Raw genomic sequence first — 15090 nt, 5'->3', positions numbered from 1 at the left:
TTTAGATAGACTCAAAGCAGAGGTCCTTCCTAGGGAAGATGATACACAGGTGAGGTGTTAAATAGTATCTCTGCTGAGCTCTGGTGAAAACTGAGGTCACCTCAGTTGTGTTTCAATAGACTCATCAGAATATCAGCTGCTCCAGCAGCGCTTCCTCTGTGTGTGCACCTATACACAAAGGCTCAGATGGCCTCATCTGCTGATGAGCAGCACACCAAGAGAGGATTCTCCCACTCTGTTCCACTCTGAAATGCTACCTGCAGCACTGGAAGTCCTCAGCACAGGAGAGAGATGGACCTGTTGGGATGAGGCCAGAGGAGGCCACAAGGATGATCCAAGGGCTGGAACCTCTCTTCAATGAGGCCAAGCTGAGAGAGTTGTTCAGTCTGAAGAGGGACTTGGGGGTGCTGGTGGACGAGAAGCTCAACATGAGCCAGCAGTGTGCACTTGCAGCCCAGAAAGCCAAGCTGAACCTGGGCTGCAGCAGGAGAAGTGTGGCCAGCAGGGCCAGGGAGGTGATTCTCCCCCTCTACTCTGCTCTGGTGAGGCCCCACCTGGAGTACTGCATCCAGTTCTGGAGCCCCTGGGACAAGATGTGGAGATGCTGAAGCATGTCCAGAGAAGGGCCAGGAGGATGCTCAGAGGGCTGCAGCACCTCTGCTCTGAGGACAGACTGAAAGAGTCGGGGCTGTTCAGTCTGGAGTAGAGGAGGCTCCCAGGTGACCTTCTTGTGGCCTTCAGTATCTGAAGGGGACCTTCAAAAAATCTGGGGAGGGACTTTTGAGGCTGTCAGGGAGTGACAGGACTGGGGGGAATGAGGGAAAACTGGAGGTGGGGAGATTCAGAGTGGAGGTGAGGAGGAAGTTATTGAGCTTGAGAGTGGTGAGAGGCTGGAATGGGTTGCCCAGGGAGGTGGTTGAGGCCCCATCCGTGGGGGTGTTTAAGGGCAGGCTGGCTGAGGCTGTGTGCAGCCTGCTCTAGGGTAGGGTGTCCCTGGACATGGCAGAGGGATTGGAACTAGGTGCTCCTTGTGGTCCCTTCCAACCCTGACTGATTCTATGATTCTAAGAAGAGAAGGCTCCAGGGAGATATTCTTGTGGCCTTTCAGTGCTTAAGGGAGCCAAACAGGAAGCTGGGGACAGATTTCTGAGCAGGGCCTGTTGTGGTAGGACATGAGGCAGTGGGTTTCAACTAGGAGGGAGATTCAGATTGGAGAGAAGGAAAGCATTTTTGACACTGAGGGTGGTGAGACAGTGACACAGGTTTCCCAGTGAGGTGGTAGATGCCCTCTCCCAGGAACCATTCCAGGTCAGGTTGTTTGGGGCTGTGAGCAGCCTGCTGTAGTTGCAGATGTCCCTGCTGATTGCAGGGGGTTGGACTAGATGCCCTTTAAAGGCCCCTTCTAGCTCAAAGCAAGCTATGGTTTTATGCTATGCTGGGACTCTAACCCAGCAAACTGGGGTTATTTGTCTACCTGAGCTGTATGTAGGCTAAGGTAGCAGGATGTGGTCTACAGTCAAAGTCAGCATAAGAACTGTGGTGAGATAGCAGCTAGCATTGGTTAGGGAGTTTTGCTGGTTGTCTTCTACCAGTAGCATTTCTGTAGTTCACATGAAGACAGAAGGATGAGCGTCCAAGCTGCAGGACTAGGATGAGCAGAATCGTTGGGTGGAAGAGTAACTGGATCCCATTGATGTTGTTTCAGTTTGGTGACCTGGATCCCAGCAGTGCAGAGTTTTTCCTGCAGGAGGAGAGGCTGGCACAGATGAGAAGCGAGTATGAGCAGCAGTGCAGAGTAAGTGGAGCTCAGGGGCTGGAGACCCAGCACCCATCTGCCCATGGTTACTAAGAACATCCTTACTGCAAACAGCAGCCCACAGCAGCAATATAATGCTGCTAGGTTGAGTTTTGTTCCTGTATAATGTCTTTGTTAACGTTAATTAAAGCTCTTGAAGGCTGGAAAGCTCTTGCTGCAGAGGCAACTGGCCAAGAGAAGAGGAGGAGGTGCCCTAAGGATGGGCTGGAATGGAGTCTGGGGAGCCTCTTTGGTTTCCCAGCTGTATATCAAGCTCACCTCTTTGTCAGTTTGTTAGCATTTAGATGATTTCTGCAATAAAAACTGTGTCTTAATTTGAATTCTCTGTTAAATCCTAATTTGAAATGCAGGAACCAACAGCATTAACGTGCTGTGTCTGAGTTTTGCTGGTTTCCAGAGCAGTAGTATGTTCTTAAGCTTGACATTTCCAATGTTTCTTTTGTCTTCTTCCTCAGTCTTGTACAGCTGAACTTTCTTTAAGGTGGGTCTGCAGGTTGTCTATGTATAAACCTACTGTCTGATACCTACTGTGGTTACCAGGACTTGGCTTATGGTTGTTTTCATTCAGTAGGGAGCTACCTTGACAAAAGGCTGTTGGAGCAGGTCCAGAGGAGGCCACAATGATCTGAGCCTGCCTCCGCTGCGAGGGCAGGCTTTAGAGAGTTGGGGTTGCTCAGTCTGTAGAAGAGAAGGCTCCAGGGAGACCTCATGGCCTTTCAGCACTTAAAGGGGCTTCTAAGAGAGATGAGAACAGACTTTTTAGCAGGGTCTTTTGTGACATGATAAGGAGGGATGAGTTTAAACTGAAAGGGGAAGATTTAGTGTGGATTTAAAGAAGACATTTGCGATGTTGGAGGTGGTGAGATACTGTCCCAAGTTGCCCAGGGAGGTGGTAGGTGCCCCATCTCTGGAACCATTCCAGGTCAGGTTGTCTGGGGCTCTCAGCAAGCTGCTTTATTTACAGATGTCCCTGCTGTCTGCAGGGGGATTGGACAAGGTGACTGAGGCAAATTGCATGAGGTTTAACAAGGCCAAGTTCCAGGTCATACATTTTAGCCACAACAACTCCCAGCAGCCCTACAGGCTGGGGGATAAGTGGCTGGAGAGCTGCCTGGCGGGAGAGGACCTGGGGGTGTTGGTGGGCAGCTGTCTGAACATGAGCCAGCAGTGTGCCCAGGTGGCCAAGAAGGCCAACAGCATCCTGGCCTGGATCAGCAGTGGTGTGAGCAGCAGGAGTAGGGAGGTGATCATGCCCTGTACTCAGCACTCCTGAGACCACACCTCGAGTCCTGTGTCCAGGTTTGGTCACCACAGTCTAGGAGGGACACTGAGGTGCTGGAGCAGGTGCAGAGAAGGGCAAGGAGGCTGGGGAGAGGTCTGGCAAACATGGCCTTTGAGAAGCAGCTGAGGGAGCTGGGGGTGTTTAGTGTGGAGAAGAGGAGGCTGAGAGGGGACCTTATTGCCCTCTACAAGTCCCTCAAAGGAGGCTGTAGTGAGGCTGGAGCTGGTCTCTTCTCCCCAGTTACTAATGCTAGGACAAGAGGAAATGGCCTCAAGTTGCATCAGGGGAGGTTCAGGTTGGCTGTTGGGAGGAAGTTCTTTCCTGAGCAGGTGGTCAGGCACTGGCACAGGCTGCCCAGGGGGATGGTGGAGTCCCCATCCCTGGAGGTGTTTCAAAAGAGAGTGGATGTGGAGCTTGAGGCTGTGGTCTGGCGATGAAGGCTGCTGGGATGAAGGTTGGACTGGCTGATGCTGGTGCTCCTTTCCAACCATAGCACTTCATAGTGATAAGATGTTGTGCTGAGGGCTTTGGTTTAGTCAAGGACTTGTCAGTGTGAGACTAATGCTTGGACTTGAGGATCTTGAAGGTCTTATCCAATCTAAGAAACTCTGTGATTCTGTGACCTTTAAAGGTCCTTTGCAACTCAAACCATCCTCGATTCTATCGGAAGCAGCGCAGTAGCTCTCTTAAAAAGTTGCTTATTAAAAGCAAAGATCTTCTGGAAATAGTTGCTGAATTGATACTTCTTGATATGAAGTTGCTTGAATGCCCAATTTCTTTTCTGGGTTTTTTTGAATACCAACAGAGATGATTCACTACTCAAGGTTCAGTTGCTGAACCATCAGAATCTGCACAATGATCTGTTTACACATTGAGGGCCTCATGTTCCTCAGTAAATGGTGCTCGTTGAGCTGAGCATGCAGCACTTGGCACAGACACGTGGAATGCTCCACTGGCAAGTGGGCAGAAGTACCAGATGGTAAATGCAGTAATGAGAGTATCTCTTTCCTCCTTTGATCTCCTGCTTCTGATTTGATTTTGCAAGCAGGTGAACAGGCTGCCCAGGAGTCACCATCCCTGGAGGGATTTCAAAGCTGTGTGGACGTGATGCTGAGGAGCATGCTTTAGTGGTGACTTGGCAGTGTTAGGTTGGACTTGATGACCTTGAAGGTCTCTTGCAACCAAAACAGTTCTGTGATTCTATGTTTGAGGACTTCTTTGTTGGCTATTTGAAAACATTCCTAAGTTGTTGTTTATTCCTTTTACCTACAACCTTTTTTAAAGTGAAAGTTCCTAGAGTGTGATAGACTTTAGAGGCTGAATTATGTACAGGATGAAGAAGGTTCTGCACTTCATATTGCTTGCACAGCTTGGAACTTGGAGAAGGGCTGATAAGAGGATAGCAAGCTGTAGCTTGATGACAGGGTTATTGACAATCCTTTGCCTACTGTAATTCCCTCCTAGATGTCTCATCATGGGAGGGTGTTAATGTACAAATGCTGGGCTGCTTTGACTTCTTTTTTGATCCCCTTTTAGGAGCTGCAAGACCAGATAGATGAGCTGCACTCAGAACTGGAGGAGTACCGTGCCCAAGGCAAAGTATTGAGGCCTTCACTGAAAAATTCACTGTCAGAAGAGTTTGACATTGATATGAAAAGCCATGGCAATAGTGGTATTGAGCCTGACCAAGGTAAAGCACTGTGATGGTTTGGGTGCCCCATGTGAAAATCACCCAGACTAGACTCAGCTGTTCTGTTTATGTTCTTGTTATTATACATCTCAGCAAGCCTGTGAGTGCAGTTGACATTAGCATTGTTTCCTCTTCACAGCCTATCATCTAATTCTTCTCACCAAAATATCCCAGCTAGGCTCAAACTAGCACAAGCACATTTCCTATGTGACCAGCTTCTGTGCTTTAGGTAGTTAAGATCACAGGATGTCAGGGGTTGGAAGGAGCCCAAAGAGATGATCGAGTCCAACCTCACTGCCAGAGCAGGACCATACAATCACAGGTCACAGAGGAATGCATCCAGACAGACCCTGAAAGTCTCCAGAGAAGGAGACTCCACAACCTCTCTGGGCAGCCTGTGCCAGTGCTCTGGGAGCCTTACAGGAAAGAAATTCCCTCTTGTGTTGGGCAGGAACCTCCTGTGCTGCAGCTTCCATCCGTTGCACCTTGTCCTATCCCAGAGAGCAGTGAGCAGAGCCTGTCCCCTCCATCCTGACCCCCAGCCCTCAGACATTTATAAACACTGATTAACTCCCCTCTCAGTCTTCTCTTCTCCAGACTAAACAGCTCCAGGTCTGTCAGCCTCTCCTCATCAGGCAGTGCTCCAATTCCCTCATCATCCTTGCAGCTCTCCGTTGGACCCTCTCCAGCAGATCCCTGTCCCTCTTAATCTGGGGAGTCCAAAATTGAACACAGTATTCAAGATGAGGTCTCAGCAGGGCAGAGTAGAGGGGAAGGAGAACCTGCCTTGATCTGCTGGACACTCATTCCTAATACACCCCAGGATCCCCTTGGCCTTCTTGGCCACACGGGCACATTGCTGTCCTATGGGTAACTTGAATAACATCTTGGAGACAACTAGGTGTAAAACTTTCACTCACTGTGAAGGTTTGGACAACTCCAACACCATGGGATGATCTCTAAGATCCCTTCTAACCCAAACCAGTCTATGATTTTTGTGGTTTGACATTGAGTGGACAACACTGAAAACTGAAATGTACAGTCTGTGGTCTCTGAGAGCTGCACCTGGCTGCCTGAGACGAAATTGTGCTGTTGAGGGTGTAGCTTTTTGGGCTTGTGCTGGTTTGAGGCTAACTGGAATATTTTAATGAGAGAAATTAGATCAGTGGCTGTGGAAAGAACAAAATAGTGATGTCAATATCACTCATTTGTTCTGATGAGATATAAAACAAGAAAATAAACAAAGTCAGTCAATCTCTGTCTGGCTGCCACCTGCTTCACTAATTCTGCCTGGACCTGTATAAGTCAAACTAATTTTTCTGCTTCCAACTCTTTATCTGGCTTCCTGCATCTCTCCCCTTGCACATAAGAGATTCTGTAATAAGTGAGGAGGGGTGAAAAAAAGGAGGGGGGTTGGTTTGAAAGCCCTCCTGGGTGGTTTTGCTGTGGGGGAGGGGGTTTGTATTTCTGTATTACTTTTGACTTGTATATGGTTGTAAATATCTGGATATATTGTGTATATATGCTTTTAAATTGTGCCATGCTGTAAATATAACTTCATTCCTTAACTTCCAGCCATCTGAGTTAGTCTGGTGAATCTAGGGGGGGGATGCTTAACTTCCAGCTAGATGAGTTAGTCTGTTGAATTTGTGGTGGGGGCACGAAACTCTACAGGGCTTCAAGAACATGTATATTGTTACTCTCTTTAAAGGGCTTGGTTCAGAAGACTGCAACCCATTAAACATGAGCATCGAGGCAGAAATGGCTATTGAACAAATGAAGGAGCAGCATGACAGAGATCTACACCACCTCAAGCAGGAACTCGAAGACACGGTCAGCTATTTTAACTTAAAACAAGCCACCTCAGCTTTGCCAGGTTCTTCATGCAGGTGCAATGGTGACCATAGGTGACTCAGAGGTGTTGAAGAAAAGCCTGGATGGGGCACTTAGTGCCATGCTCTAGTTGATTGGATAGGGCTGGGTGATAGTTTGGACTGGATGAGCTTGGAGGTCTCTTCCAACCTGATTGATTCTATGATCTGCAGAGGTCCCTTCCAACCCCTACCAATCTGTGACATAGTATAAAAACCTGGAGAGAACATCTCTGTAGACCATGCTGTTGACAGAGTGCTGGAGGGGGTCCAGAGGAATTCATGGGGGGCTGGAGCACCTGGGGACAGGCTACAGGAATTGGGACTGTTCGGCCTGTAGAAGAGAAGGCTCTGGGGAAAGCCTTCCAGTACCTGAAGGAGGCTATAGGAGAGCTGAGGAGGGACTTTTTACAAGGGCTTGTAGTGATACTACAAGAAGGAATGGACTGAAGCTGGAAGAGAAAATATTTAAACTGGAGATTAGAAGGAGATTATTTACAGGAAGGGTGATGAGAGGTTGCCCAGATAGGTTCTGGATGTGAAGGCCTCGAGCAACCTGTTCTAATGGGAGGTGTTCCTGCCCATAGTGAGGTATTGGAACTAGATGGTCATTGAAATCTCTTCCAACCCAAATCATTCTGTCCTCTGTGTTCTCCTTTCTGTAGGTGGGCCATTATGAGAAGCAGCTAGATGAGACAAAAACACACTGTGAAAAGGAGCAGGAGGACATGAGGAAGAAGTACACTGAGGAGATCCACCTCATGGAACAGCAAATAACTAGCCTTAAAAATCAAATTGCAGAGCTGCAAGCAGAAGCAGCAGTTCTCAAAGAACAGCAAGAACAACTTGACTGTAAATACAATGAGGAGAAAAACAAGCTGCAAATGCATTTTGATGAGGAAAAAGCCAATCTGCAAGAATTACTGAGGCAGGAGCATGAAGAAGATGTTAGAGCCAGGCTGGAGCAGGTAAACGAGAAGTTCAGTCAAGAACGGGAAGAGCTGATGCAAAGTGGTGTGTGGGTGGAGGAAAAAATGAGAGCTTTAGTGCAGACACTGCAGGAAGAAAAGGGAGAGCTGGAGCGTGGCTTTCATGAGCAGCTGAAAAGGATGGCAGAGGTGCATGCCCTGGAGAAGGAAGAGCTGCAGCAAGAGCTGCTGAGGAAGCACAAGCAGGACCTAGAGGAGGAAAGGTGAGTGTGACTGCTGGGATGGAAGTGCTGCATGCTGACCTTGGTGGCTTGGCATGGTGACCAAAGCAAAGTGCAGAACTGATTCCTGACTCTTAATTCAGTGCTGTTACCTGTTTGATTCCAGAACACTTAGCTGCTACCCAGGGGCTTTTTCTTCTGACCTTTCTCAAGCAGATATTAGTATTGATTTTTAGCTTACCCAGAGGCAACCAGAGTGCTAAAGCATAACCAGATGTCATTAATTTTGAGCTCTCTTCAGGATCCCTGTGCTGTACAAATCCCTGCTTTTGTGTTTTTAAAGCGTTTGGGCTTTCACACTTCTCTGAAGAAGTGAAAAGGTGACTGGTGGATGCTTCTGACTAGGACTGAGTGTCAAAAGAAACTGGGTGCTTTAAGAAGAGTATGGTCAGCAAGTTGAAGGAGGTTCTCCTCCCCTTCTATTCTGCCTTGGTGAGCCTATGTCTGGGTCCAGTTCTGGGTTCCCCAGTTCAGGAGATACACAGGGAGCTACTGAAGGCAGTGCAGCAGTAGATGCTGAGAGGCCTGAAGCATCTCTCTGAGGAAAGGCTGAGAGACATGGGGCTGTTGAGCCCGGAGAAGAGCAGCCTGAGAGGAGGTCTGAACAATGCTCAGTGTGGTCAGCAGGTTGAAGGAGATTCTCCTCCCCTTCTGTTCTGCCTTGGTGAACCCATGTCTGGAGGACTGGGTCCAGTTCTGGGCTCCCCTGTTCAGGAGATACACAGGGAGGTACTGCAGGCAGTGCAGTAGTAGATGCTGAGAGGCCTGAAGCATCTGTGTGAGGAGGAAAGGCTGAGAGACATGGGACAGTTGAGCCTGGAGAAGAGCAGTCTGAGAGGGGATATGAACAATGCTCAGTGTGTGGTCAGCAGGTTGAAGGAGATTCTCCTCCCCTTCTATTCTGCTTTGGTGAGCCCACGTCTGGAGGACTGGATCCAGTTCTGGGCTCCCCAGTTCAGGAGATACACAGGGAGGTACTGCAGGCAGTGCAGCAGTAGATGCTGAGGGGCCTGGAGCAACTCTGTGAAAAGAGTCTAAGAGACCTGGGGCTGTTGAGCCTGAAGAAGAGCAGCCTGAGAGGGGATCTGATCAATGGTCAGCAAAAGCCAAAGGGAAGAGAGTGGGACCAGACTCTCTTCAGTGGTGCCCAGTGACAGGACAAGACTCAATGGGCACAAATGGGAACCCAGGAGGTTCCATCTGAACACGGGAACACTTTGGTGTGAGGGTACTGGAGCCCTGGAGCAGGCTGCTCAGAGAGGTTGTGGAGCCTCCTTCTCTGTCGAGATTCCAAACCCACCTGTACAATGTGATCCTGAGCAACCTGCTCTGGATTACCCTTCTATATCGGGGGGTTGGATTAGTTATCTCCAGAGGCTTTTTCCAACACCCACCACTCTCCTGATTTGTGTGAAACCATAGAATCAGTCAGGGCTGGAAGGGACCACAAGGAGCATCTAGTTCCAACCCCCTGCCATGCCCAGGGACACCCTACCCTAGAGCAGGCTGGCCACAGCCTCAGCCAACCTGGCCTTAAACACCTCCAAGGATGGGTCCTCAACCACCTCCCTGGGCAACCCATTCCAGCCTCTCACCACTCTGATGCTGAACAACTTCCTCCTCACGGCCACTTTGAATCTCCCCACCTCCAGCTTTAATCCTTTCCCCCCAGTCCTATCACTTCCTGATGCCCTAAAAAGTCCCTCCCCAGCTTTTTTGGAGGCCCCCTTCAGATCCTGGAAGGCCACAAGAAGGTCACCTGGGAGCCTCCTCTTCTGCAGCCTGCACAGCCCCAACTCTTTCAGTCTGTCCTTGTAGCAGAGGTGCTCCAGCCCTCTGAGCATCTTCATAGCCCTAACCATCCTGGGGTGACAGGGAGAGGTGGTGGGTAAGAACATCTGACCCCACAAATCTGATCAGGAAAACAGAAGGGCCTATACTGGATGTGAAACCTTTTCAGAGGATGTTTCCTGAGTTACCTTTTCCCAAGGCAATTAAATCTTTATTTGTTGAAGTCTCACCTAACTGCCTGAAGTTTAACTCTTGGCTCTCAGATGCCTGTGAAATCATCTAAAACTCGGTGGTGGTGGTGACGGGGCAGGGGGGGGAAAGTAGTCATTTTCCAGCTTGTTTTATCCATCTCTTTGAGCCCAGAATTTAGTAATATATTATGTTAACCACGTTTAGGGAAAAAATGGAAAGTGACTATAACAGAAGAAGATCTTATGTAGAAACTCAGTTTTCTGTCGACACGCAAGCACTGGTGAATAAATACGAAGCAGCGATCCAGAACCTGGAAGGACGTCACCAGCGAGAGCTGCGGGAGCTTGCTGAGCAGCAGAGAGAAGAGAAATCTCAGTGGGAGTTTGAAAAGGATGAAATTGCTCAGGAGGTTGCTGAAGCCCATGAGCAGCTGAAGGAAAAGCTGGCAAATGAAAAGGCTGTTTCTTCTGCCCTGGCCCAGGAGAAAGATCTCCTGGAGAAGACCTTCAAGGAAGAGGTGAACAAGCTTGTGTGCGAGAGAGAGCAGCTTCAGAAGGAGCTGCAAGACCTGAAGGATGCTGCTGAGATGCAAGAGAAGCAGCTAAATGGTAAAATAGCACAACTCCAAAAGGACCATGTGAAAGAGCTGAAGAACAAAGAAGAGCACCTGTCTGTGGTGGAGGAAAATAGGGAGCTGGTTAGGCAAAAACTGGAGAGGCTCAATAGTGAATTTAAGCAAGAGAAAGAGGACCTCAATTCCAGACTTCTCGCTCTAGAGAGTTTAAACAAAGACATTTGTGTAAGGGCAGAAACAGAGAAGGCAGAGATGAGTTTGGAGATCTCAAACCTTCAGGGGAAGATCCAGAAACTGCAGTGGGAGACCCATAGCTTTTCCATGCTACAAGACCATTATAGGGTCCTGGAAAGTGAGTATGCCAAAGCAAAGAGCAAAATTGCTTCTTTCTCCAGTGTGGTCCCTCTGGGAGATGATGCAGATGTCCTCTTAAATCTGCAGAAAGTGCACGAGCAGGCTGTGAAGGAGAATGTCAGGATGGCTGCCGAGATCATCAGGCTGCAGCACAGGTTGGCGGCTGCGGAGCGGGAGCCTGTGCGACTGCACGGGCCTGGCTGCTCAGACTCCAGCTCAGAACCAGCTCAGCTGTCAGATGAAATAGATCCCGTTTTTGAAGGGTTGCTCAGTGATTGCAGAGATGCTGACAAGCAAACAGAGTCCAATCTCCTTTCACTTTTGGAGACTGATACCACAGACCTGGAGGAAATGTCTGAGATGGAGTCAGATTTGGAGAAATCATGTGGGAAAGCCAGAGCAGGTGGAAAGCTTGTGAAAACCCTTGACAGAGTTCCCAGACCAAAAATGCTACATGATGGTGTTAAACAGCAGAAGGTTCATCTGCTCAATCACAGAATAGCTCCTAAAAATAGAAGATCTGTTTCTGATGCTTCAAAGCTGCAGGTTGAGCTTGAGGAGGCCAAAGAACTGAGTGAAGCTTCTTTCCAGCTTGACCACGTTCCCAGGTCAGCAAATGGTGACCTGAAAAATGTAGTAGCTCAGCTTTGGGAATGGGTGGAAGAGTTAGAAGACAGATCAATGGCACAAGCTAAACTTCTGTCACTACAAGAGGAACTTCAGGTAGAAAATGAGGATCTGAAATCTGAAATTATCCGGTTAGTTGAAAAAAATAAAGTGCTGGAAGACAGCCTGCATAAGCTGAGAAGCTCTCACTGCAAGCTGGAAAATATGAAGCTCAGAGAGGGAAGCACAGAGCTCCTCCAAAAAGCTGGAGAACTGGAAGATGTGCAAGAACAAGATGCTGAAGGAAACCTAGATGCACACAGTGACAAGATAAGACCATGCTGCCAGCTTGGGAAGCTTGAAGAACATGCCACCACGTTTACAGATCAGCAAGAAAGGCATGTCCATAGTGCCAGCACCATGAAAGAAATGAGGGAGCTGCAAGAACCCAGAAGAAAGCTGAAGGAGAAAGCTGCTGCTCTGGTTAGCCCCAACGAGTTGCATTCCCATGGAGAGAGGGTGGAGAGGAACACAGTGACCCACAGCTTGCAAAGCACATGCACTGGGCTGCAGCAAAAAGTTGACCTCCTGAGGTAATGTACACTGGCAAACCTTTGTGGGCAACCTGCTGGTCCCACAGTAATCCTCCCACGTGCTGCTTAGACACTAACCTAGCCTTGTGGCTTGCTGCCCACCCTCTGGTTCCTGCATTAACCCTTGTAGTTTAACTCAGTAGCAATCAGTGCCTTGGACTCTAGCAGGCTGATTAATTGTGGATAACGACGTTTGGAATGAATGTGTGTGACTTACTCCTCTTCTCTTACCCGTGAGCTAAGATCAGTGGTGAATAAACCAGGAGCAACCTGCCATCTCTTCTGTCTGTGGGTACAGGCACCATTGCCATCGATAGGACAGCAGAAACTTGTGGTTTTATGTCCAAAATACCATGGTAACACTTCCAGAATGCTTTTACCTTCCACTAATATCACTTCTTCACTCTGTTCACTCCCTTCTAGTTCTGAGTGTTGCTTGGAATGTTCAAAGAGCTTCTATTTTTCTGAATATTTGAGTTTAATATTAGAAAATTAGGGTAACTTTTTAATCCCAGCAGGAGAACTTAGTGTTGGGAAGCCATCAGGTGTGTGATCTGATACATACTATGGTCACACACACGGATCAGGGCTTTCCTACCTGCTGTTTAATGGCTGTATTTCTACTGGGAGGAGTGGCTGACACCTCATCAGGCTGTGCTGCCATTCATGAGACCTGGACAGGCTGGAGAGTTGGGTGAAGGGCAACCTCATAAAGTTCAACAAGGGTGAGCATCGAGTCCTGCACCTGGGGAGGAATAACCCCTGCAGCAGTACAGGTGCTGGGCTGACCTGCTGAAAAGCAGCTCCATGGAGAAGAATCTGGGAGTGCTGCTGAACAAGTTCACCACAAGCCAGCAATGTGTGCTGGTGACCAGCAAGGCCACTGACCTCCTGGGCTGCATGAAGAAGTGTGGGGCCAGCAGGTCAAGGTTCTCCTGCCCCTCTGCATTGTCCTAGTGAGGCCAAACCTGCAGCTCTTGGTCCAGTTCTGGGCTCCCCAGCTCAAGAGATACACAGGGAGCTACTGCAGACAGTCCAGCAGAGGCTAAAATGGTGCTGAGGAGCCTGAAGCATCTCTGTGAGGAGGAAGGGCTGAGAGACCTGGGGCTGTTTAGCCTGGAGAAGAGCAGCCTGAGAGGGGATCTGATCCATGCTCAGCAAGAGCTAAAGGGTGGGGGCAAGAGGATGGGGCCAGACTCTTTTCAGTGACAGGACAAGGGGCAGCAGGCACAAACTGGCATCTAGGAAATTCCATCTGAACAGAAGGAAAAAATTCTTTCCTGTGAAGGTGCTGGAGCCCTGGAGCAGGATGCCCAGAGGGATTGTGGAGTCTCCTCCTCTGTCGAGATTCCAAACCCACCTGGAGATTGTGATGCTGGGCGAGCTGCTGTGGGTGACCCCAGTTTAGCAAGGGGGTTGGACTGGATGATCTCCAGAGGTCCCTTTCAGCTCCCACCTTGTTGTGTTTCTGTGCCTTTAGCAAGGATTCTTTTGGAGGCTGTAAAGTGGCTACAAGTGGCTTAATTATTGTTCAGCACCAGCTTCCTGGGGGAAATTGTTCTTGCAAGTATTACGCCTGCAAAGTTATTTCTTTATGGTTGCCTCAGGATAGAGAAAGCACTTTCCAGTGCTGCTGTTCCTATCATACTGGGCTCTAGAATCAAACAGGCTGCATGTTGGGGTGCTAAGCTGTTTTTAAAGTTCTGGTGTTTGCAACTTGAAGACTGACAGGTGGAGCACAATACAAGTGTCAAAATTTATTAGGTTATCTTAGATTTAATCAACTTTAGCTGTTAGAAAATCATGCACAAAAATGCTCCTTTCTTTCAGGCATCTGGGGAGCATCCCTGATCAGAGACTAAAATCCATGTAATGCTTGTATATAACGTAAGTCAGTCATTGCTTGGGTTGGGAATATAACATAAGCCTGTCATTGCTTGGGTTGGGAATGATAGAAGTACTTGAAATACTCATAGCTCAAGCCTGGAGTCATTTTTCTTACTGTGGTCCTAGGCAGCAAACAGAAACAGTTTTCACAGGTCTCCTGTTTCTGCCACAGATGTGAAGCTGAGAAGCTGAGAGAAGAAAATGCTCTTCTGAAAAACGAAGTGACTTTATTGAATGAGGAAGGTGGAGCCTCCAGCCTGAAGCTGAGGGAGCTAAACGGATCCCGAGAGGAAATGCGGTGAGGATCCGACGCGGCATGGACCATGTGAATGGCTTCAGGCTCTAGCTGCAGTGCAGGAACTTCTCTTGAAGTTCCTTCATGTGTTAGTCTACAAAACTTTGATACAGGCTTATTTCATGGTCTTGTTGGAAATCCAGCTGGTTGACAGTCTGTTCTTGGCTGCATTAAGAGAAGACTGACAGGGGACCTCATTGCCCTCTACAACTCCCTAAAAAGAGGCTGTAGTGAGGCTGGAGCTGGTCTCTTCTCCCCAGTTACTAATGCTAGGACAAGAGGAAATGGCCTCAAGTTGCATCAGGGGAGGTTCAGGTTGGGTGTTGGGAGGAAGTTCTTTCCTGAGCAGGTGGTCAGGCACTGGCACAGGCTGCCCAGGGAGGTGGTGGAGTCCCCATCCCTGGAGGTGTTTCAAAGGAGAGTGGATGTGGTGCTTGAGGCTGTGGTCTGGTGCTGAAGGTTGCTGGGATGAAGGTTGGACTGGCTGATGCTGGTGCTCCTTTCCAACCCTAGCACTTCATAGTGATGAGATGTTGTGCTGAGGGGTTTGGGTTAGTCGAGGACTTATCAGTGTGAGACTAATGCTTGGACTTGAGGATCTTGAAGGTCTTATCCAATCTAAGAAATTCTGTGAGTGTTGCCAGCAGGTTGAGGAGTGTTCTTCTCTAGTCTGCCCCAGCAAAGCCACATATGAAGGTCTGAGTGCAGTTCTGGGCTCCCCAGTTCAAGAGGGACCTGGATAAAGTCAAGCACAGGCTACAAAAACGCAGAGGAGCCTGGAGCATCTCTGTGAGAAGGAGGGGCTGAGACACCTGAGGCTGTTTATCCTGGAGAAGAGCAGCCTGAGAGGGGATCTGAGCAATGCTCAGAGTGTGGTCAGCAGGTTGAAGGAGATTCTCCTCCCCTTCTGTTCTGCCTTGGTGAGCCCA

General features: G+C 48.8%; 1 protein-coding gene across 13 annotated transcripts in view; it reads left to right on the top strand.

Moving 5' to 3' along the window:
- NIN (ninein) overlaps nt 1–15090 on the top strand; it is a 118442-nt gene that overhangs the window by 62069 nt on the left and 41283 nt on the right. For 12 of the 13 annotated variants that reach the window (XM_064143085.1, XM_064143112.1, XM_064143075.1 and 9 more), the window contains 6 exons: nt 1706–1795; nt 4635–4788; nt 6500–6621; nt 7325–7851; nt 10057–11979; nt 14039–14164. In XM_064143085.1, coding sequence (XP_063999155.1) covers nt 1706–1795; nt 4635–4788; nt 6500–6621; nt 7325–7851; nt 10057–11979; nt 14039–14164 — 2942 coding nt within the window. The remainder of the gene's footprint in view (nt 1–1705; nt 1796–4634; nt 4789–6499; nt 6622–7324; nt 7852–10056; nt 11980–14038; nt 14165–15090) is intronic. The other variant, XM_064143178.1, reaches the window with a different exon arrangement.

The sequence above is a fragment of the Pogoniulus pusillus genome, chromosome 1 (assembly GCF_015220805.1).
Source record: "Pogoniulus pusillus isolate bPogPus1 chromosome 1, bPogPus1.pri, whole genome shotgun sequence".
Taxonomy (NCBI): domain Eukaryota; kingdom Metazoa; phylum Chordata; class Aves; order Piciformes; family Lybiidae; genus Pogoniulus; species Pogoniulus pusillus.
This window is presented reverse-complemented; position numbering and strand designations above follow the sequence as displayed.